We start from the raw sequence: 23,704 nt of genomic DNA on the forward strand, positions 1-23,704 counted from the left end.
ACTTTTGAAGACAGTTTTGTTAATTCATTTTTCTTTTTAAAAGAGTTGAGCAAGATGAGCTCTGTAAATTTATGCTCCAATAGCAAAATGTTTGTGTAAATAAGATGACAAGATGACAGCATGCAGGAGTCCGTTCTTTCTTTACATCGTGTAGGCTCCAGGGATGGAACTTGAGCTGTCAGACATGGCAGGAACTGCCTCTGCCAGCTGAGCTCTCCCTAGTTCAAGGGAAGTAACTGTGGTTTTCACTCAACAAATGTATCTATGAGAGTCTATAATACTGAATCTGTAGGGGGTCAATCACATGCTTTTTATTGAATTTGATTTCAATCCTAATAAGATTTTTGGCACTTTATACTTATTTAAACCTCTAGGAGGCAATGCAATTCTTTTTATCTTGCTAGTTCTTAAAAGCATGTGACTTGTCCTTCCGCGTAAGGGAACGCAGGAATCTTAGGACAGAGCAAGTGGCCATTGTTAAGATTCAGTAGGTCCCAGTGTATTAACATTTACATTATCTCTGGGATATATTTAATGAATATTGAAAAGTGTTGAAAACATGACTAAAACTCAAATAGGTTTAAAATGAGATTTAAACATCTAATCTGTATCCATATGATGTGTGTGATTAATCCTTGGGTTTAAAGAGTATGGAACTGTAAAACAAACTTTGCTTAATCTGTCCTGACAGTTAATTATAGCAGCACTCACGTGGATGGAGTGAGGCAGGCAAAGCGAGGACTGGGTTTAAATGTGAAGTTAATGACCTGAGCCCTCTGTGTCTGAAAGCTTGTCACACATGCTTACGAAATGAGGCATAATATTTCTGTACAGACACATAGAGGACGACTTTGCTTTGTAGATACATGGATTTCTAATTTTTCTAAATTCTCCTTTTTTTTTTTTTATAATAGTATAATCTCTGGTGTTTAACATAGTGTAGTTTGTTGAAGGTTTGTTTTCCTGGTCAGTCCAGTCACAGGTCCCTCCTGTCCTTTCCATGGCCCCAGTGTCTAACAAGGTGTGTATGCCATATTGGCCAATTCTGACTTGGTCATTCTGATGTAATTTCAACTGTTCTGCATTTATTTCAACAAATATTGAATATGTGCTAAGTGACAGCTACAGTTTTAGGTACTTGTATTGGTGAACAAAATAAAACCCTTGGCTGTCTTTCTTAATGTTATGTCAGTTACTAACAAGTCAGGATCAGCATAGAAAACAAGCCTCTATCACTGAAGAAGATAGTGATGGAGATAAATCCTGCAGCAAAGATAAAGTAGAATAGAATAAGTAGAACAGGCATACCAGAAGATGTAGGAGCGGTGCGACAGGACATTACAGAAAGGTTACATCTGGACAGAGACTGGGAGACACACTTACTTCACTTACTTAACTATATCACTGCTGGAAGGAAGAATAAGGGCATCAGTGTTGATCAAAGGATAAAGCTGAGGCCAGGGGAGACAGCAAGCCACGTTGTGAGGAGCCTCACACGCTGTTAGAGAAAGTCTTTGGCTTCAAATGGAATGGATATGCACAAGGCCTGGATTGTAGGAGCAGCAAGGCTTTGTTAATCTCACAGTAGGAGGAAGATGCTGCTGCTTACTGTAGGACAGGGCTAGGGCAGTGCAGGCACCCATATGTGCCACTGCTTGCGGGTAGACAGAACCAACAGGTGTCATAACCGATTGGATGTAGAAACAAAGACTTCAAAGATGGCACTATGTGTCTAGCTGCACATCTCTACATGAATATCCCCTGGGCAGCTCAAACTGTTATGTCTAAAACTGATTTAACACAGTCTTGTTGTACTTGATAGTCTGTATCAGAACCCTTGAGGCAGTCTGGATGATAGCCCATCGGTATGACAGGGTTTCTAGAACCTGATGTTGTAAATGGACAGTAAATAGATGTAGCTAGAGATTATCATGTTAAATTAAATAAGCTACTACCTGAAAGTCAAATATCATGTTCTCTTTCATATCTGGTGTGTGTGTGTAAATAAAAAAAATTGAACAGTAATGGGAGGAAGACAAAATATTAATGCTTTCCCTCATAAACAATTTAGACAAATTTGTATGTGCATACACATGACAATGTGGTATGGATGCAAAAGGAGGACTACTAGGAAACTTGATAAAACAGGATGAGGCCCGGGAGGTAGCTGGGAAGGGAATGAGGAAGGCACAGTGACACCAACTCATGAACATGTCATAATGAAACCATTGTTTTATATACTAGCCTTCAAAAGTTGACACAATAAGAGGGTTGTTGTCATGGTAAGAGATGACATGGGCTCCATCTGGACTGGACATGAGATGATATCATGGAACTAAGTAGGATCTGTTTTGTAGGCAGTCAGAGCACTCATTGATGTAATGGCAAGAGCGACAAGAATCAAGAATCAATCCCAAATGTCTGCCTTGAGCAATGGGGTCAGGGTCTTACTGAGGAGAGAGCCAGAGAGCCTTGGAGATGGATGGGTCCAGTTGGCGTTCTGTTTTGTTCCATGTGGCATGTTCAGATAGCAGCAACAGAAGTTGAGGCTAGAGATAATGATTTGGATGATTCTGCATCCACATCAGAATTTATCAATTTAAAAACTGTCCTATACATGGTGGAAAGTGAGCAAGGCAGCTCAGATGTAGCATGCTTGCCTAGTGAAACTGTGGACGTGGGAGTAAGGATGGGCGTGACAGGCCTTGAGTTCATCCCACCACCACACACTTAGGAATGTGTCAGTCAAGATTCTCCTCTCTCATTTTCCATTAAAATGTTTCCTTTCCTTTGTCCATGTTTAATTCTTCATTTCCTCTATTTTATTACACTTTTCTTGTCCACTTGCCTGACCAAGGATATGCCTGGGCTTTAAGCTAGTTAGTCAAAGCTGTAACTCCATAAAACAACGTTTAAAATGACAAAAAGTCCTGTCTCAATTAGGGTTTCATTTCTGTAAAGAGACACCATGACTAAGGCAACTCTGACAAAGGACAACATTTAGTCGGGGCTGGCTTACAGGTTCATACGTTCAGTTCATTATCATCATGGCAGGAAGCATTATAGCATTCAAGCAGATATGGTGCTGTAGAAAGAGCTGAGAGATTCTACATCTTGATCCGAAGGGAACAGAAGGGGGCTATCTTGTGTATGCAGTTAGGAGGAGGCTCTCTTCCACGCTGGGTGGAACTTGAGCACTAGGAATCCTCAAAGCCTGCCTACAAAGTGACACACTTCCTCCAATAAGGCCATGCCTCCTAATAGTGTCACTTACCATTGGCCAAGGATATTCAATCCACCACATTGGGATGGAGGGTTATTTACTATTTCTAGACCCCAGCTACCCGTTCATGTGCTGGGATGATCATTCAGGAGCACAGTCCTGCATGCTCTGAGGGGCAGAGTGATACAGCCAGGATGCAGGGCTGCTCCCAGCAGAACCCACCCTGCCTGGTCTCTGACCTGGGCCTTGTGTGTCACTGACACCTGCTCCTGCCACTGCAGAGATTGTGATGCATAAACGTTTTGTTGAATGAAGGAGCCAATGCACAACTGTTCTAATCGGGCTGCGAACTGATTGGCATTGGATCAAACTCTTGAGCTACAAGACAGTCACCTGGAGCTTTTAGTTTCCTGACATTGTCAGACAGATTGACAATTTCAGGCTGTAAAAAGTTGGCCTGTAAGGACCATGGTTTTCACTGAACTCAGTTGTGGAAGATTTGAAATCAAATTTATTAAGACCTGACACAGCATAGCTGTGCTGACTGAGCACCATTCGTGATAGGAATGTTCTGAGTGAACGGTGCACACACTGCAAGTGTGTACTCTCAGGAGACCAAAAGAATATGCCACAGTATGGCATAAGGCAAGGTCTGTTGCTTTTTATGTCTTTTTTCTTTTCTTTCTTTTTTTTTTTTTTTTTTTTTTTTTTTTTTTTTTTGAGACAGGGTTTCTCTGTATAGCCCTGGCTGTCCTGGAACTCAGTTTGTAGACCAGGCTGGCCTCTAACTCAGAAATCCACCTGCCTCTGCCTCCCAAGTGCTGGGATTAAAGGTGTGCACCACCACCGCCCAGCCTGGTCTGCTGCTTTTTAAGGACTTTTCAATGTGTTTGCTAACATTGCTTTACTTTAGCAGATCCAGCGTGACTTGATAGTGCACACTACAGTTAAAACCCAATGCCACCTCCCCACCACACAAGCTCATCTAAGAAGGTAGCCCTGCACTCTCCCAGACACACCTCTCTCTGGACAAAGCGTGAGATTACCTCCATATCAGCGCCAGGCTGCAGCTTCTGTCTTGGACATAGTCCTTCGTCTTCTTGAGAAGCAGTTCCACGAAGTCGGGATTACCTTTCCTGGCGAAAACCCAGTACAGAATGGTATTCACGCATATTTCAGTAAACTCAAGGTTAAAGTTGAGTTCAAAACGGTATCCTGACTTTTCCACAAAAGCAATATAGTCTGTGAGGAGATTGTCAAAGCCTTCCAAGTCAACATACCTCAGGATTTTTGCCAGTGTTCTGTAAATCCTGGGTTCATAGCAGTGGTATCCCCACTGGCCCAGAAACTGCAGAGAGGGCCGCTTAACTATCTTTTCAACAAGGTTACAGAATAAATTGCCTCTTGGAAAAGACGTCTTCCGGCATAATTTAGAAGAGTTATTCATTGTTTCTTAAGGGTAGGAAGAACACGGTGAGCAGTCATGCTGCCATTCCTCAGTCACATGCTTTGATAATGTGGGAGGCTCTACTCCAGATGCAGGCATGCCCCTCAGAAGCCAGAGGGAAGGCAGCAGGGGTGACATCACAATACCTGCAGAGCCATCATCAGCCCGGGTCAGAAAACTGAGGCAGTTGTGAAGTTGGTGACATTTGAAAAACCTAAAGGATAGCAACGGCATGCAGGAGAGCTAAGAGGAAATAGTTTAACTTTACAAAGATTCCACTCCATCTATGCCTTGTGCCTCTCGTGTGAGAAGCACCCTGTATACATCACACTACATATTAATATTAATTAGTCATGTGACCCTAGTCAGGTACAACTCGTGAGATCTGCATGAGTGCCGCCTACTATTAGGCTTCACTGGTTCATTCCCATGTAATAGTCCATGTAATAGTAATAGGAGTCCGCCATTCCACATATAAGATCCTTGTAAATAAAATCTAGAATGTTTTTTCTACAAGCCTGGCAGAAAGTATATAATTGGAATATCGTTTAAAAAATAAACACATGATTTGATATTAAGTACATTAGAAATGCAATTACTTAGATAATATAAGGATATAGATTAAATTTTTTAGCCCTTTAAAACTTCAAATCTAGGCTAGACATATAGTTTAAATGGAGAACACTGGTTTCTGTATTTCAGAGAACAGAGTTGGTCCAGGCATTGGTAATTTAGTGTCTTCATGGAAGGATGAAGACCTGAGGCTTCCTATTCTGTTTTTTTGTTTGTTTTGTTTTGTTTTGTTTTTCGAGGCAGGGTTTCTCTGTGCAGCCCTGGCTGTCCTAGAACTCACTTTGTAAACCAGGCTGGCCTCTAACTCAGAAATTCGCCTGCCTCTGCCTCCCGAGTGCTGGGATTAAAGGTGTGCACCACCACGCCCGGCTTGAGGCTTCCTATTTTGTCACATTGCTGACATACCCCATTTCTATATCTTAGATGAAGCATATTACACAATAGATCAACAGCTCATAGGGCCAGTGAGACAGCTCAGTGAGTAAAAGTTTGATGTCAAGCCTAGAAACCTGAGTGTGATCCCCAGAACCCAGATGTTAGGAATAAATGGATTTCTGCAAGTTACCCTCTGAGCACATGCACACAGTGAGATTTGCATATAAACACACACATACACACACCTTCACACACATAAACACATACATACTTACGCACACACGTACAGAGATACCATGCATACATACAAAAATAAGATGTAAATCAACATTAAAAACACGACCCATGAGGTTATTGAAATTACCACTTAAAAGTCTTAGTGCATCATTGACTTTTGAGAGACAGGGAAATCCATGGGATGGATTAATTGGAACGTATTTAGTTGTGTTTAATTCTGCAAAGTTTTCTAATGTTTTGTTCTGCCACAATTATGTGGCTCCCTTTATCATTACTTTTGTGTCATGATGAATCTTCATATTCGTCCATAACCATACTTGATGTATGAACTAATATATTTTAAAAGATGTTTAAATGTTGAATGTTTCCATCTAGAAACTTAAGATGGACATTCAATTATTTAAGTCTCCCTTTCAGATCAGCCAATCATGACTTCTTCTTTTAAAAGGGATGTATTTTCTTATGTATCAGTGTGTGCATATATGCAGAGGCCAGAAGAAGGCAAATGGCCTTGTCTACCAGTCTGAGCCTGTTCCTTTCATGCGTAGTCTCTCCCTGAGCTCCAGTGATCCTCCTGCCTCAGATCTGGACTCCTGTCCTCATGATTAGACAGCTGACACTTGCCTGTTGAACTCTCTTTCCAGCCCAGAGTTTTCATTATCTCCTTCATCAACAGCCTCGATACATTTCTCCATACATTTGTTTGTTTCTATGTACTTTCTATGGTTAATTAATAGTTGGAATGGAATTTTTCCATCATATATCTAGCTGTTCTCTGTTGAAATGTTAAAAAATACTTGAATTCTTTATATGGATTTAATTACCAGAAATATTACTAGGCTTTCTTATTAACCATATTCTTTTCTAGTTTCTTTTGCATCCTCCCCAGAAACAGTGTCATCTGAAAATAAAAATAATTTTGGCATTTTGAGGTCAATGAAGATTTATATCCACTTCTGGTTCCTGCCTTGCTTGCTGGGTAAAAATTTCAAGACAGTGTTACACAGGCATTGCTAGAATATTCCTTACTTATCTTTGCCTTTATCTTTCAAAAGAAACATCAATGGCTGAAGAAGTCCTGTTCCTCTTCAGGGCACACGGTGACTTGTCTCCTGCTGACTTGGAGGAAGCTTTAGATCCTCCAGTTGGTGCCTCAGGTAGCCACTGCTTGTGGATGGAGAGTGTCGAGGACAGAAGGCTCTGTATGCTGACCTCTGCTACTGCCCTGTTTCCTTTTTAAGTGTGATCTTAGCCAGGCTTGCTTAGTCAAGCATGCGTATCAGGCACATGTATTAACTTCAGCCAATATCTTCGTTTGTCTCTATTGATTTCATCAGGTGACCTTTTACCCAGTGGCCCACTGACAGGAGATGATGGGGCTGCATGTCTTAAATCTCCCACTCTTCTGTGATGATACAAATCCCATTCATTTCTATTTACTTTACTCATATTGGTGTTTTGCCTGAATGTATATCGGGTGCAAGTCTGGTCACCAAGGAGACTAGAAGAGGACCTCAGATCCCCTGGAACTGTGTTTACAGATGGTTGTAAGCATCATGTGAGTGCTAGGAATTGAACCGATGCCTTTGGAAGAACAGCTGGTGCTCTTAACTGCAGAGCCGTCCCCTCTAGCTCCTAGGACACCATTCTTTGAATATTCTCCCATAGCTGACAGAATTCCACTCAGTTTTACTGCTGTTAAAAATGAGAAGAGTTTGTTGAGATATCCTTTCTATTATTACCACGTTTATTTATTTATGTGGGGAGCACTTTACCCTCTAAGCCATTTCACTGGCCCAGGATTTCTTTCTGTATTAACTTTATATATCTAGTTTGGTTCAAGATGATCTCCACTAGTGACAACAAGACTATAAACTAATGAAGGAGGCAGATTATGAGCACATAAAGTGCTGTTCTGGGATGTTACAGAAGCATACACAAAGCAGGGCAGACTGGAATGAGCACCGGCGAAGTCTCTCTAAAGAAATTACATTCATACCAACATCTCTAACAAATAGAACACACTGGAAAGAGACTAGTTAAGCCAGAGCGTTAAAACCGAACCATTGTCTTCTTTCACTGGTATTTTGATTTCTGACCTTCCTATTATTACTTTTTACAATTAGTATTAGTTTTTAATAGCTTCTCAGCTGCTAGATTTTTCCCCCTTTATTATCCTTTAGCTTAGTTTAATAAAAATATTTAGTGTTATATGTTTTCAGTTGGGCATCTTATAGACTATAATGATTTTTTTGTTCTGTCTGTCTGTCTGTCTGTCTGTTGGTGTATATGCCCATGTGTGGTAGATGTGTGTATGGATGCATGTGTATACTTACTTGCCTGTGCATATATGTGGCAGCCAGAGGTTGACATCCAGTGTCTGGCTCTATCACTTTCCACCTTATTTTTTGATGCAGGGTCTCTCTTCATGAACCTAGAGCTCACCAGTCTCCAGGGGGCATGGCCTTGCCCTGGTAGTGTATGACAAGAAGGCGTGATTGACCTGGCCAGAGAATTTTAGCTGGACCTACCCAAAGTGTAAGAGAACTCTTTGAAAAATGACTTTTTTTTCTGCATGTCCTTGCTTGTTAGCACACTTTATATTTTTAAGCCCCAAAGCTTCTCTCTTGCCTCTTTTAGATAATTATTATCCCAAATCATCATTACCAGCCACAATAATTAAATATTTGTAAATTCCCATTTTCTAATCACATCACCCTGTTTTTACATAAAAATTGTTATATTAGTCGTTAGAAAACTTTTCAGGTTTTAATGCTCCAGGGAAAAGCTGTTTCATAAAGTTGTGGACTGGTCCTGACCCTGGAGCTATTTCCCAGTGAGTAGCACTGAAGTTCCTCCCCTTCCCAGTGCAGACTTTCCCATTATACTTCAGTGTGAGGCTATCTTGACGCAATCTTTAAATACCACTCAATGCGATGTGCCTAGCCCAGGCAAATGACATTTCAAATTGTGATTCTTTTTGCCCTCAAAGCAAGAAGGTCTGCTCTTTCCTGTAGGCAGAGTGATTTAAATGAAGCTAATTTGCCAGGTCAGGATATAACTTTTGACTTCTCAGGTTCTTTCATTTCCATTACAAATTAGCTGAGGCAAAGGCGCCTCCGACTAAAGGACTCTGAAGACCACAGTAAAACATTATTAATTTGAACTCTCTTGTTTTTGAATTGCTGGTCGTGTAGTCAAAGGAATTAATGCCACTGGGCAAAATAACCTGCAGTGGAAATCAAGGAGTGTCTCTGCAGGAGATCACTAGACTGGTCTTGCCCATTAAGTGCAGTACCCCACAGAGCTAGTACAGGAGCCCAAGCCTTGCCATTCCGAGTGTGTGTCCCCTGCTTTCCGATGAACAACGCCTGCCATTGTGTCTCTCCTGGACTTAGAGCTGATGAGGGCCCAGAACCAACAAAGAGCAGAGCACCATTCCAAAGACACCAGGGCTTCCCTGTTTTCACTCTCACCATTTATTTACATCTCTTGTGGCCGAGATTGCCCTTGAATTAGATATTTGACTCTGAGAATGACCTTGAAGTTCTCATCTTTCTGTCTCTGCCCCTAGTGCGTGAATCTCAGGTCCAGGTGACCACACCTACTTTATGTGGTTCTGCTGAGCTTCACGCAGGCTAGGCGAGCACGCTGCCACCTGAGCTGCATCTTCAGCTCTTATCATTTAAAAACTAATACCTCAGAACGTTATTTGTAAAACACTATCCAGATCTTCTAGTATTTATCTCTTTGTTTTTCCCAAGGCATCTTAAAAATATTGCAAATCTCTGGTCTACCGGATGCCTATTTAGATGTCAGTTTTCCAGCATAATTGTGACTCCAGATACTTGAAAGAGAAAAGGTGTCTTAAGTCTTCTATTGGTAACTTGGCAACTAATGGATTTGGGTGGGTTCAGTGGTATTTCATAGTCAGATGTAACTGTGTCTCAGAGTGCTGAGCCATCTTGGAAGGCCTTTCTTGCTCTGTAAGTTACGGTATCCACCTAGAATGAACATAGTGTACTCTTATCCATCTGTGTACTTCCTTTAATTCCAAGTTTCATGGCCCAGAACATGTCTGCAGTCTACAGCCCATCTTTCTCTTCTGAAGCTGAATCACAAGAAACTCTCACTGCCCATGGCTCCTCTAATCCCCTCACCCCCATAGTAACCATCCCTATACAGAATGCTCTTTAATGTTTCCCAAATCAGCCCTTTCCACTCCAGCAGTGCATGAACCAAGTTCAGTTAGGTACTTGTGTCTCCCTGGATTCTTCAGTTACAACCCCCCCTTTTTTTTCAATTAAGAATGCACAACCAAGAAAACCGGCCTGAGTAGGGTCACAGGCCTCTTCCGGCCGGACCAGCACCGGGGTAGCTAGAGCGCAGGGTCGCCTGACACCCGCCAGCTACCCACGACCCCCACCACAGGATTTTGAGACTGCTGGTGAGTGGAACACAGCTTCTGCTCCAGTCCAATCACGCGGGAACTGAGACTGCTTTGGTTGGGGAGGCAGAAATCCGGCCTGAGTAGGGCCACAAGCCTCTTCCGGTCAGAAAAGCATCGGGGTAGCTAGGGCACAGGGTCAGCTGACACTCGCCAGCTACCCACAACACCCGCCACAGGATCTTAAGACTTCTGGTGAGTGGAACACAGCTTCTGCTCCAATCCAATTGCATGCGGGACCTGAGACTGCATTAGTTAGGGAAGCAGAAAACTGGCCTGAGTAGGGCCACAGGCCTCTTCCCGCCGGACCAGCACCGGGGTTGTTAGAGCACAGGGTCGGCTGACACCCGCCAGCTACCCACGACACCCGCCACAGGATTTTGAGACTTCAGATGAGTGGAACACAGAGTCTGCTCCAATCTTTAAACAGTGACAACGATAACAACTAACCCCAGAGATTACCAGATGGCGAAAGGTAAACGTAATAATCTTACTAACAGAAACCAAGACCACTCACCATCATCAGAACCCAGCACTCCCACTTCACCCAGTCCAGGGCACCCCAACACACCGGAAAAGCTAGACACGGATCTAAAAGCATATCTCATGATGATGGTAGAGGACATCAAGAAGGACTTTAATAACTCACTTAAAGAATTACAGGAGAACATGGATAAAGAGTTACAAGTCCTTAAAGAAAAACAGGATAACACAATCAAACAGGTAGAAGTCCTTAAAGAAAAACAGGAAAACACATCCAAACAGATGATGGAAATGAACAAAACCATACTAGACCTAAAAAGGGAAGTAGACACAATAAAGAAAACCCAAAATGAGGCAAGACTGGAGATAGAAACCCTAGGAAAGAAATCTGGAACCATAGATACGAGCATCAGCAACAGAATACAAGAGATGGAAGAGAGAATCTCAGGTGCAGAAGATTCCATAGAGAACATCGGCACAACAATCAAGGAAAATGTAAAACGCAAAAAGATCCTAACTCAAAACATCCAAGAACTACAGGACACAATGAGAAGACCAAACCTACGGATAATAGGAGTGGATGAGAATGAAGATTTTCAACTCAAAGGACCAGCAAACATCTTCAACAAAATTATAGAAGAAAACTTCCCAAATCTAAAGAAAGAGATGCCCATGAACATACAAGAAGCCTACAGAACTCCAAATAGACTGGACCAGAAAAGAAATACCTCCCGACACATAATAATCAGAACAACAAATGCACTAAATAAAGATAGAATACTAAAAGGAGTAAGAGAAAAAGGCCAAGTAACATATAAAGGCAAGCCTATCAGAATTACACCAGATTTTTCACCAGAGACTATGAAAGCCAGAAGATCCTGGACAGATGTTATACAGACACTAAAAGAACACAAATTCCAGCCCAGGCTACTATACCCAGCCAAACTCTCAATTAACATAGATGGAGAAACCAAAGTATTCCACGACAAAACCAAATTCACACATTATCTCTCCACGAATCCAGCCCTTCAAAGGATAAACCAATACAAGGACAGGAACCACGCCCTAGAAACAACAAGAAGTTAATCCCTCAACAAACCTAAAAGAAGACAGCCACAAGAACAGAATGCCAACTTTAACAACAAAAATAACAGGAAACACCAATTACTTTTCCTTAATATCTCTTAATATCAATGGACTCAACTCCCCGATAAAAAGACATAAACTAACAAACTGGCTACACAAACAAGACCCAACATTTTGCTGCTTACAGGAAACTCATCTCAGAGAAAAAGATAGACACTACCTCAGAATGAAAGGCTGGAAAACAATTTTCCAAGCAAATGGCTTGAAGAAACAAGCTGGAGTAGCCATTCTAATATCTGATAAGATTGACTTCCAACCCAAAGTCATTAAAAAAGACAGGGAGGGACACTTCATACTCATCAAAGGTAAAATCCTCCAAGAGGAACTATCAATCCTGAATATCTATGCTCCAAATACAAAGGCAGCCACATTCATTAAAGAAACTTTAGTAAATCTCAAAGCACACATTGCACCTCATACAAAATAGTGGGAGACTTCAACACACCACTTTCACCAATGGACAGATCATGGAAACAGAAACTAAACAGGGACACAGTGAAACTAACAGAAGTTATGAATCAAATGGATCTGGCAGATATCTACAGAACATTCTATCCTAAAACAAAAGGATATACCTTCTTCTCAGCACCTCATGGTACCTTCTCCAAAATTGACCACATAATTGGTCACAAAACAGGCCTCAACAGATACAATAATATTGAAATTGTCCCATGCATCCTATCAGATCACCAAGGACTAAGGCTGATCTTCAATAACAAAATAAATAATAGAAAGCCAACATTCACGTGGAAACTGAACAACACTCTTCTCAATGATACCTTGGTCAAGGAAGGAATAAAGAAAGAAATTAAGGACTTTTTAGAGTTCAATGAAAATGAAGCCACAATATACCCAAACTTATGGGACACAATGAAAGCATTTCTAAGAGGAAAACTCATAGCTCTGAGTGCCTCCAAAAAGAAACTAGAGAGAGCACACATTAGCAACTTGACAACATACCTAAAAGCACTAGAACAAAAGTAAGCAAACTCACCCAAGAGGAGTAGACGGCAGGAAATAATCAAACTCAGGGGCGAAATCAACCAAGTGGAAACAAGAAGAACTATTCAAAGAATCAACCAATCAAGGAGCTGGTTCTTTGAGAAAATCAACAAGATAGATAAACCCTTAGCCAGAATCACTAGAGGGCACAGGGAAAGCATCCTAATTAACAAAATCAGAAATGAAAAAGGAGACATAACAACAGATCCTGAAGACATCCAAAACACCATCAGATCCTTCTACCAAAGGCTATACTCAACAAAACTGGAGAACCTGGATGAAATGGAGAAGTTCCTAGACAGATACCAGGTACCAAAGTTGAATCAAGATCAGGTTAATGATCTAAACAGCCCTATATCCCCCAAAGAAATAGAAGCAGTCATTAATAGTCTCCCAACCAAAAAAAGCCCAGGACCAGATGGGTTTAGTGCAGAATTCTATCAGACCTTCAAAGAAGATCTAATCCCAGTTCTTCACAAACTATTCCACAAAATAGAAACAGAAGGTACTCTACCCAACTCATTCTATGAAGCCTCAATTACTCTGATACCTAAACCACAAAAAGACCCAACAAAGATAGAAAACTTCAGACCAATATCCCTTATGAATATTGATGCAAAAATCCTCAATAAAGTTCTTGCTAACCGAATCCAAGAACACATCAAAACAATCATCCATCCTGACCAAGTAGGTTTCATCCCAGGGATGCAGGGATGGTTCAATATACGGAAATCCATCAACGTAATCCAGTATATAAACAAACTCAAAGACAAAAACCACATGGTCATCTCGTTAGATGTGGAAAAAGCATTTGACAAGATCCAACACCCATTCATGATAAAAGTCTTGGAGAGATCAGGAATTCAAGGCCCATACCTAAACATGATAAAAGCAATCTACAGCAAACCAGTAGCCAACATCAAAGTAAATGGTGAGAAGCTTGAAGCAATCCCTCTAAAATCAGGGACTAGACAAGGCTGTCCACTTTCTCCATACCTATTCAACATTGTACTTGAAGTCCTAGCCAGAGCAATTCGACAACAAAAGGAGATCAAAGGGATACAAATTGGAAAAGATGAAGTCAAAATATCACTTTTTGCAGATGATATGATTATATATATAAGTGACCCTAAAAATTCCACCAGAGAACTCCTAAACCTGATAAACAGCTTCGGTGAAGTAGCTGGATATAAAATTAACTCAAACAAATCAATGGCCTTTCTCTACACAAAGAATAAACAGGCCGAGAAATAAATTAGGGAAACAACACCCTTCTCAATAGTCACAAATAATATTAAATATCTTGGCGTGACTCTAACTAAGGAAGTGAAAGATCTGTATAATAAAAACTTCAAGTCTCTGAAGAAAGAAATTATAGAAGATCTCAGAAGATGGAAAGATCTCCCATGCTCATGGATTGGCAGGATCAACATTGTAAAAATGGCTATCTTGCCAAAAGCAATCTACAGATTCAATGCAATCCCCATCAAAATTCCAACTCAATTCTTCAATGAATTAGAAAGTGCAATCTGCAAATTCATCTGGAATAACAAAAAACCTAGGATAGCAAAAACTCTTCTCAAGGATAAAAGAACCTCTGGTGGAATCACCATGCCGGACCTAAAGCTTTACTACAGAGCAATTGTGATAAAAACTGCGTGGCACTGGTATAGTGACAGACAAATAGACCAATGGAATAGAATTGAAGACCCAGAAATGAACCCACACACCTACATGCACTTGATCTTCGACAAGGGAGCTAAAAACATCCAGTGGAAGAAAGACAGCATTTTCAACAAATGGTGCTGGCACAACTGGTTGTTAACATGTAGAAGAATGTGAATCGATCCATTCCTATCTCCTTGTACTAAGGTCAAGTCTAAGTGGATCAAGGAACTTCACATAAAACCAGAGACACTGAAACTTATAGAGGAGAAAGTGGGGAAAAGCCTTGAAGATATGGGCACAGGGGAAAAATTCTTGAATAGAACAGCAATGGCTTGTGCTGTAAGATCGAGAATTGAGAAGTGGGACCTCATGAAACTGCAAAGCTTCTGCAAGGCAAAAGACACCATCAATAAGACAAAAAAACCACCAACAGATTGGGAAAGGATCTTTACCTAGCCTAAATCAGATAAGGGACTAATATCCAATATATATAAAGAACTCAAGAAGGTGGACTCCAGAAAGTCAAATAACCCCATTAAAAAATGGGGCTCAGAACTGAACAAAGAATTCTCACCTGAAGAATACCGAATGGCAGAGAAGCACCTGAAAAAATGTTCAACATCCTTAATCATCAGGGAAATGCAACTCAAAACAACCCTGAGATTCCACCTCACACCAGTCAGAATGGCTAAGATCAAAAATTCAGGTGACAGCAGATGCTGGCGAGGATGTGGAGAAAGAGGAACACTCCTCCATTGTTGGTGGGATTGCAAGCTTGTACAACCACTCTGGAAATCAGTCTGGCGGTTCCTCAGAAAATTGGACATAGTACTACCGGAGGATCCAGCAATACCTCTCCTTGGCATATATCCAGAAGATGTCCCAACCGGTAAAATGGACACATGCTCCACTATGTTCATAGCAGCCCTATTTATAATAGCCAGAAGCTGGAAAGAACCCAGATGTCCCTCAACAGAGGAATGGATACAGAAATTATGGTACATTTACACAATGGAGTACTACTCAGCTATTAAAAAGAATGAATTTATGAAATTCCTAGCCAAATGGATGGACCTGGAGGGCATCATCTTGAGTGAGGTAACACAATCACAAAGGAACTCACACAATATGTATTCACTGATAAGTGGATATTAGCCCAAAACTTAGGATACCCAAGATATAAGATACAATTTGCTAAACGCATGAAACTCAAGAAGAATGAAAACCAAAATGTGGACACTGTGCCCCTTCTTAGAATTGGGAACAAAACACCCATGGAAGGAGTTACAGAGACAAAGTTTGGAGCTGTGATGAAAGGATGGACCATCTAGAGACTGCCATATCCAGGGATCCATCCCATAATCAGCTTCTAAACGCGGACACCATTGCATACACTAGCAAGATTTTGCTGAAAGGACCCAAATATAGCTGTCTCTTGTGAGACTATGCAGGGGCCTAGCAAACACAGGAGTGGATGCTCACAGTCAGCTATCGGATGTATCACAGGGCTCCCAATGGAGAAGCTAGAGAAAGTACCCAAGGAGCTAAAGGGATCTGCAACCCTATAGTTGGAACAACATGATGAACTAACCAGTACCCCGGAGCTCTTGTCTCTAGCTGCATATGTATCGAAAGATGGCCTAGTCGGCCATCAATGGAAAGAGAGGCCCATTGGACTTGCAAACTTTATATGCCCCAATATAGGGGAATGCCAGGGCCAAAAGAATGGGAATGGGTGGGTAGGGAAGTGGGGGGCGCTATGGGGGACTTTTGGGATAGCATTGGAAATGTAATTGAGGAAAATATGTAATAAAAATATTAAAAATAAAAAAAAAAGAGTGGTTGGGAAATGGTGTCAGCGTTTGGAGGCTGATTATGGGATGGATCCCTGGGCATGGCAGTCTCTAGATGGCCCATCCTTTTGTCTCAGCTCCAAACTTTGTCTCTGTAACTCCTTCCATGGCTGTTTTGTTCCCAATTCTAAGAAGGGGCAAAGTGTCCACACTTTGGTCTTCGTTCTTGAATTTCATGTGTTTAGCCAATTGTAACTTATATCTTTGGTATTCTAAGTTTCTGGGCTAATATCCACTTATCAGTGAGTACATATCATTTGAGTTCTTTTGTGATTGGGTTACCTCACTCAGGATGATGCCCTCCAGGTCCAACCATTTGGCTAGGAATTTCATAAATTCATTCTTTTTAATTGCTGAGTAGTACTCCATTGTGTAAATGTACCACATTTTCTGTATCCATTCCTCTGTTGAGGGACATCTGGGTTCTTTCCAGCTTCTGGCTATTATAAATAAGGCTTCTATGAACATAGTGGAGCATGCATCCTTCTTACTGGTTGGAACATCTTCTGGATATATGCCCAGGAGAGGTATTGCGGGATCCTCCGGTAGTACCATGTCCAATTTTCTGAGAAACCGCCAGAGTGATTTCCAGAGTGGTTGTACAAGCTTGCAATCCCACCAACAATGGAGGAGTGTTCCTCTTTCTCCATATCCTCGCCAGCATCTGCTGTCACCTGAATTTTTGATCTTAGCCATTCTGACTGGTGTGAGAAGAATTTGCTGAAAGGACCCAGATATAGCTGTCTCTTGTGAGACTACACTGGGGCCTAGCAAACACATAAGTGGATGCTCACAGTCAGCTATTGGATGGATCACAGGGCCTCCAATGGAGGAGCTAGAGAAAATACCCAAGGAGCTAAAGGGATCTGCAACCCTATTGTTGGAACAACATGATGAACTAACCAGTACCCCGGAGCTCTTGTCTCTAGCTGCATATGTATCGAAAGATAGCCTAGTCGGCCATCACTGGAAAGAGAGGCCCATTGGACTTGCAAACTTTATATGCCCCAATATAGGGGAATGCCAGGGCCAAAAGTGGGAGTGGGTGGGTAGGGGAGTGGGGGGGAGGGTATGGGGGACTTTTGGGATAGCATTGGAATGTAAATGAGGAAAATACCTAATTAAAAAAAAAAAGGGAAAAAAAAGAATTTAGAAAAAAAAAAAGAGTGGTTGGGAAAGCACCAAACCAGGCACTAAATCTCCCTCTCCCCTCCCTCACCCTCTCCCTCCCCCTCCCCCACCCTCTCCCTCCCCCTCCCCCACCCTCTCCCTCTCCCCTCCCCCACCCTCTCCCTCCCCCTCCCCCTCCCCCACCCTCCCCCTCCCCCTCCCCCACCCTCTCCCTCCCCCTCCCCCACCCACAATTGAGGACTAGATAGAGCAGAAGTGAGGGTCCAGGAGAACTTCCAGGGTACTGAAGCACAGTCAGACAGGAACATGGGATGGGCTACTACAGAAGGAAGGGACCAGCAGAGGGGACCAGGGGGAGGGGGAGGAGGGGTGGGGCAAGAAAATCAACAGCCATAGATATGTCTGAAAATCTTCTCTGACACAAATTCTTAAAAACAAAAGTTTTTGTTTTTTGTTTTTTAAATTGTTAAACCAACCTATTAGAAGTACTACAGAATGTCTTAGGTCCTCAGACAACAATTTACTTTACTCAGTGTCTGTCTTAGTTAGGGTTTGTTTCCATTGCTGTGCACAGACACCATGACCAAGGTAATTCTTATAAGGGACAACATTTAATTAGGGCTGGCTCACAGGTTCTGAGGTTCAGTCCATTTTTATCATTATGGGAAACATGGCAGTGTCCAGGTAGGCATGGTGCAGGCAGAGCTGAGAGATCAACATCTTGTTCTGAAGACACACAGGCAAAGTCTGCTGTCTTCCAGGTAGTTAGGAAGAGGGTCTCAAAGCCCACCCCACAGTGACACACATCCTCCAACAAGGCCACACCTACTCCAACAAGGCCACACCTCCTAATAGTGCTACTCCCTGGGCCAAGAATATTCAAACCACCACAGACTGTTTCTTGGTCTCTGGATCAGTTCATATGTTAGTGCTTTTAACTAAGGGATCCAGCCATGTCTGAAAAAGCAAGTCTTAGTAGAAATGCGTGTCTGCAATGTACACATCTTTCAGGCTTTCATTGAACCCGAGAAGGATGAGCACTGAAGGCTCTGGAGCCTTTCATGCTGCAAGGCTCTAGCTCTCCGTGCTCCCACACACCTGTCTGTGCTCCAGTTCTGTGCTGAATCAGTCAGTCTTCAGACCACTAAGTCAGTCCTGTTCCAAGGCTGGCACTGGAAAGGAGAGCTTGCCCCAGCATAACTGATATAGTGGGAGACAGTTTGAGCGACTAGACTGTGAGCTTCAGCATGGCTCCAGTGAGATTTCATGCATATGAAACCCAGCCCCATGGTCTAGATACTGTGCTGTCATCACCACATTTCATCTCTCTCATCATAGCGTCAGCTCAGAATGATGTAAGCTCTTATCACGAGCTGACTCAGGCCCAGGTGACCTACGCCTCAAGTGAGGCTCCTTCCCCTAAAGATCCATGCGTTATATCCGTCTTCCCTCCACTTCCCTCTCTCATATGCAGCACATAATGTAGAGTGAGCAAAGGATACCCCCACAGAGACAAAGCAGGAGCGGGGGCACACGGGAGGCCTGATCTCAGGCAGCCACACCCCTTGTCCTAGGACTCAGACTAACTTCCTGTAGCTGTTCTCTGTGATTCTTGGCTCCATCCTTAGATTCATGATCCCATTCCTCATGCTATCTGTTTTCAACCAAAGGAACCCAGAAGGCACAGACTTTAGTGCATGCAGCACACACACACACACACATTCACATACACATTCTGTCTCTGTCACACACACACACACACTGTGTCTCTCTCTCTCTCTCTCTCACTCTCTCTTTGTCTCTCCTCTCTCTGTCTCTCTCTCTCTCACACACTCACTCACACACACACACACACACACACTACACAGTTGGTTCATTGCTCAAGGTAAGTTTTGTTAAAAAATTGTTTTCATCCTAACTCCTTTATTTGAAATTTCCTTTTAATTACTTGAAACACTTTCAAGGATTTAGGAAGTTAACTTCAGGTTCTAAATCTCAATTTTACAAAGAACATCTTTCTGTTTGTACATAGCCACCTGACCCATACTGCCCCCTTGAAGTTTGGTCAGGCCTGAACCATCTTTCCTCCCTCCCTTCTTCCTCCCTCCTTCTGTCTTCTTTCTCTCCTCCCCTCCCAACCCCATATCTCTGCTCTGCAAACCTACTAATCACATCAAAGTTTCCGATGTGTCTAAAAGCTTGGCTTTAGAATTCCTGAAACATGAACCCAGTAGCTATTGCTGCCTTGCATTTAATGGTTTGTCTCTTTGGGTTTCTGCACAGTTCTGGAGTCTGCTGTGCTGACATCGTATCCTGACCAGTTCTACAATCACCACGTTGCTTTCTCCCAGCCACCCATAAGTCCTTCTCCCTCTTGTATTTCAGTTCATGTTAGTCCTTTGGACCAAGATATGCCTCTTTACAAGTTTTCTTCTGGTTGGTGTTAAAGTGTGTTTGCATCAAACCATAAATCTGCCACTGACTGGCCAACTCAAATGATGTAAACTTCTACTTCAAAAGTGCAGGAAATTTTAAACAGAAAATATATTTAAGTGACTGCTTTTTTTGTCTTTGTAGCTCAGTGAGGTTATAAACAGAGGTTTTGGTTCCTTTTCAGTCATATATTTAATAAAATTTCTGTCTGTTCTTCTGTCTTTCAACATCACAGCTTCAGACTTTGGAAATGTTTAATATCTTGATTTTTTTTTTCCTGTGATCAGGAAAAAAATCCCTGGCTTTGGTACTAGCTTTATCTAGCACTATACTAACAGTGTTTTCTCTTACGGTGCTGCTGTAAATCACTCATCCGGGTAACACACGGTATTTGGGACATACCTGTGTGCAAAAGTGACTCTCATCCATGTAAAAACTAAAAGCACAATCCACACTGGAGTTGGCTTGGACAGCAGCGGTCATCCCAATCACCTGGTACGCCTGAGTTTGTAAGAGGTGTCATCCCAAGAAGTCCTCACATCGTTCTGGGAGAGACCCAGGGAAGATCATGATGATGAAACTGTGGGTATAAAGGGGAAACACAGAGTTCATAGAGACTGGCTCATCAGGAGCCACTTCCGGTAAAGGGGAAGACTTCACTGTAAAATTTGATGCTTTCGTTGTCACTGAAATTTATTCAGACTGTTTAGAAGATGGCAGGATTCATGACCTGCTGTCTACTAATCACCCTAAATTGAAGTAAATTCTGGTCTCTTACTCTTTCCATATTCTATTTATAGAATGTATACACAGAGGAAGGGGACAGGACTCTGCAGGGAATGTTAAAGAATGTCAGCAATGTTTTAAATTCCTCACACTGCCCTCTAGACCACCTGTGGAGTAGGGACACCTTTCCCAACTTTGTTCTCTGCACATCTCACACTCTTTATGGAAGTAGGGAAGCAAGAATCTTCATGAATAGTCTCTGCTACAACGTAACAAAGCCCGTGCAGGAGCACAGCATAGCACCAACAGACTAGTGAGCCGTGGAATAGCCTTTGTTCCTAACAAGAAGACATTGTAGCAGGCCATGACACCATCGTGCTGGATTAATGCTGTTCTGGCTGGTTTAACTACTAACGGGGCACAATCTAGAACCACAATCTAGAACCACAATCTAGAACCACCATCTAGTTAAAAGTTTTCTTAACTTTTCAATTGATTCTTCATGACTTTCACATCATGCACCCCAGTTCCTCTCAGCTCCCTGTCTCCTGGTATCTGCCCTTGCAACACAAACAAACAGAAATAAATAAACAAACAAAACAAAGCATAGAAAACATCTTACCATGGAAGCTGTATTGTGTCACAGTGTGTCCTACAGTATATATGCCCTTTTGCCCACACATCTTTACCTTGCAGAAGTTCATGGCAGTGAGTGACTGCTGTGGTTCGAGGCCTCTGGCTTCTGTGACACCATCAATACTGGATCATCTCCAGGACTTCTCCTGGTTATCCCATGATTGCCCTGTGTCATGGAGATCCTGCAGCAGGACCGGCCCCTGTATGTGCCCTAACAGTTCATAGATGATGTAGATTTGGAGGTGGGCCAACTCAAAGCCTGGAGTAGCTGAGCTGGTCAGCCTGAAGGCTCTCCCTTATCTGCACCACTAGGGTGAGCTCTCCAGCACTGCCTGGCTAGGCCTACAGGAGCAGAGCCCGGATCAGCAATCTTGCCCTTATGCCCTCGGGGCTGACTGACCTGCACCAACATCTCCAGAGCCAGCTCCACTGAGCTACCCAGTAGATGCATGTGGCCCTCTCTCCCAAACGTCTGCTACCCTGCTCCTCAGCAGTAGCCTTCCTCCTCTCTGTCTCTTCACCACACTGACTGTATTCTCCACCAGTCCTTTTCTCAGTTTCTTCATTAAGCCCTGAACTCCACACAGGGTGGAATGTAAGCTGTGAGCTCAAGGGCAGAGAATGTGTTTATTTCACTTTTACGTACTTAGTGCTAACCACAAGGCCTGATATAAATGGGCTGCCCACGACTAGTGGGCTGAGTCAGGATCTGAAAGGCACACACAGCATCTACCTTACCCGCCCCTCCTGTGAGCCCCCCCCCCACTTCTGTTTCCCTGGTTTTGCTTGGGAGTGAACGGGTCATTTAATACATTTTGCATCATATTCTGTCCGTACTGTGCACTTTTCACAAGAACATTGAATAGAAAGTAATCGCCTCTTCCTATGATGCAGGTCAGTGCCACCACATTGATTGGACAGCTTATTTATTGAGCTGCTATTTTTCTCATAGATGCTTTATTTTTAGAAAATACAGCTTTAAAAATGAATGACCTAAAATAGCTGTAAGAAAGGAGGAGTAGGCAGTTGACCTTGAAGTTACTGACACTGTAATAAGCCAACGTGAGCTCCATTGCTGTAATAACTAAAGACAGGACAGATTTGAAGTCCATCCTGTCTGTAGTCTCATCAAAACCAATAACTCAGACAACAAAGGACATGAGATGGATGACAAACTGCTTTGATCAATACTATGATATTTATTCTATGTCTTGAATCCAAGAGGATAATGTTGGGATATTTTTATTTCAACTCGGCTAAAACAATTTATGTATTGTTGGTCATAAGAAAGGCAATGTGGCAATGTGTAGTGTTTATATTAGCATGTGCCGGGAATTGTACTTAACAAATTACTCAATAAATACCTAATTGCCTCGTTTATTTTTTTTTAATTGTGTGTGTATATGTGTGTCTGTAAATGAGTGTGGCCACTCCAGTGCAGGTCAGTGGTATCAGATCCACCTTGACGTAGGAACTAGGAACCAAATTCGGGTCCTTGGCAAGAACAGTCTGAGCCCTTAACCACTGAGCTGTGTCACTGATCCCCACTGCCTCTTAGACTTTAGCACTCTGTTGTATTAATTGGAGTTCTTCAGCTAATGGAGCCAATATATATGCAGCACACACACACACACACACACACACACAGACACACACACACACACTATAGAGGTTGTAGGCTCAAAACCATCCCCACTGTGTAGATGAGGAAAATGATTTCAGGGCTTCCCCAGTAAACACCGCCCATGGACGGCAGGGGACCTTCTCCAAGCTTGGACTGCCTGACCAAATTACTTTTTTTTTTTTAATTCACAACCTTGGCTTTTTTGTTTGTTTATTTGGTAAGAATAAAATGTCAAACATGAATATCAAAGTATGTGTAGAATATAGACTCATCATATCTAGCATTTTGGGAGGAATTGACATTAAATGTATTATTAGGGATGGAGAGATGGTTCAGTTATACCGTATGAATCTGAGTCCCCAGCACTCAGTTGAAATCGGGCTATGGTGGTGCATCTGCAAACCCAGGGCTGGAAAATGGAGACAGAGGGATATAGCCAGGACTTGCTCTGGCTGAATTCCTGTCCTCCAGGTTCAGGAAAGAACCTGTCTCAAATAATAAGATAGAGAGTGATTAAGAAACACACCTGACTCTGACTTCTGGCCAGCACACACTAGTGTACCTTCAAACACAAGCACACGCGAAATAGGACAAGACAAAATTACTATTAGCTTATTAATATAAGCCTTTGTCTTAGAAATCTCAGTAGTGAAGATGCCTTAGAAATCTCAGTAGTGTAGATGCCAAGGTAGACTTGAAA

At 42.3% G+C, this 23,704-nt stretch overlaps 1 protein-coding gene across 1 annotated transcript in view; it reads right to left on the reverse strand.

The window, feature by feature from the left end:
- Asb17 (ankyrin repeat and SOCS box containing 17) overlaps positions 1-4,764 on the reverse strand; it is a 9,520-nt gene extending 4,756 nt beyond the window's left edge. Inside the window, exon 1 of the mRNA XM_021158774.2 lies at positions 4,270-4,764. Within this exon, the coding sequence (XP_021014433.1) occupies positions 4,270-4,670 (401 nt within the window). The 5' untranslated portion in view covers positions 4,671-4,764. The remainder of the gene's footprint in view (positions 1-4,269) is intronic.
- Between the last annotated feature and the right edge of the window lie 18,940 nt (positions 4,765-23,704).

This window comes from Mus caroli, unplaced genomic scaffold (genome assembly GCF_978045245.1).
Source record: "Mus caroli unplaced genomic scaffold, Mus_caroli_1 scaffold_3, whole genome shotgun sequence".
Classification (NCBI taxonomy): domain Eukaryota; kingdom Metazoa; phylum Chordata; class Mammalia; order Rodentia; family Muridae; genus Mus; species Mus caroli.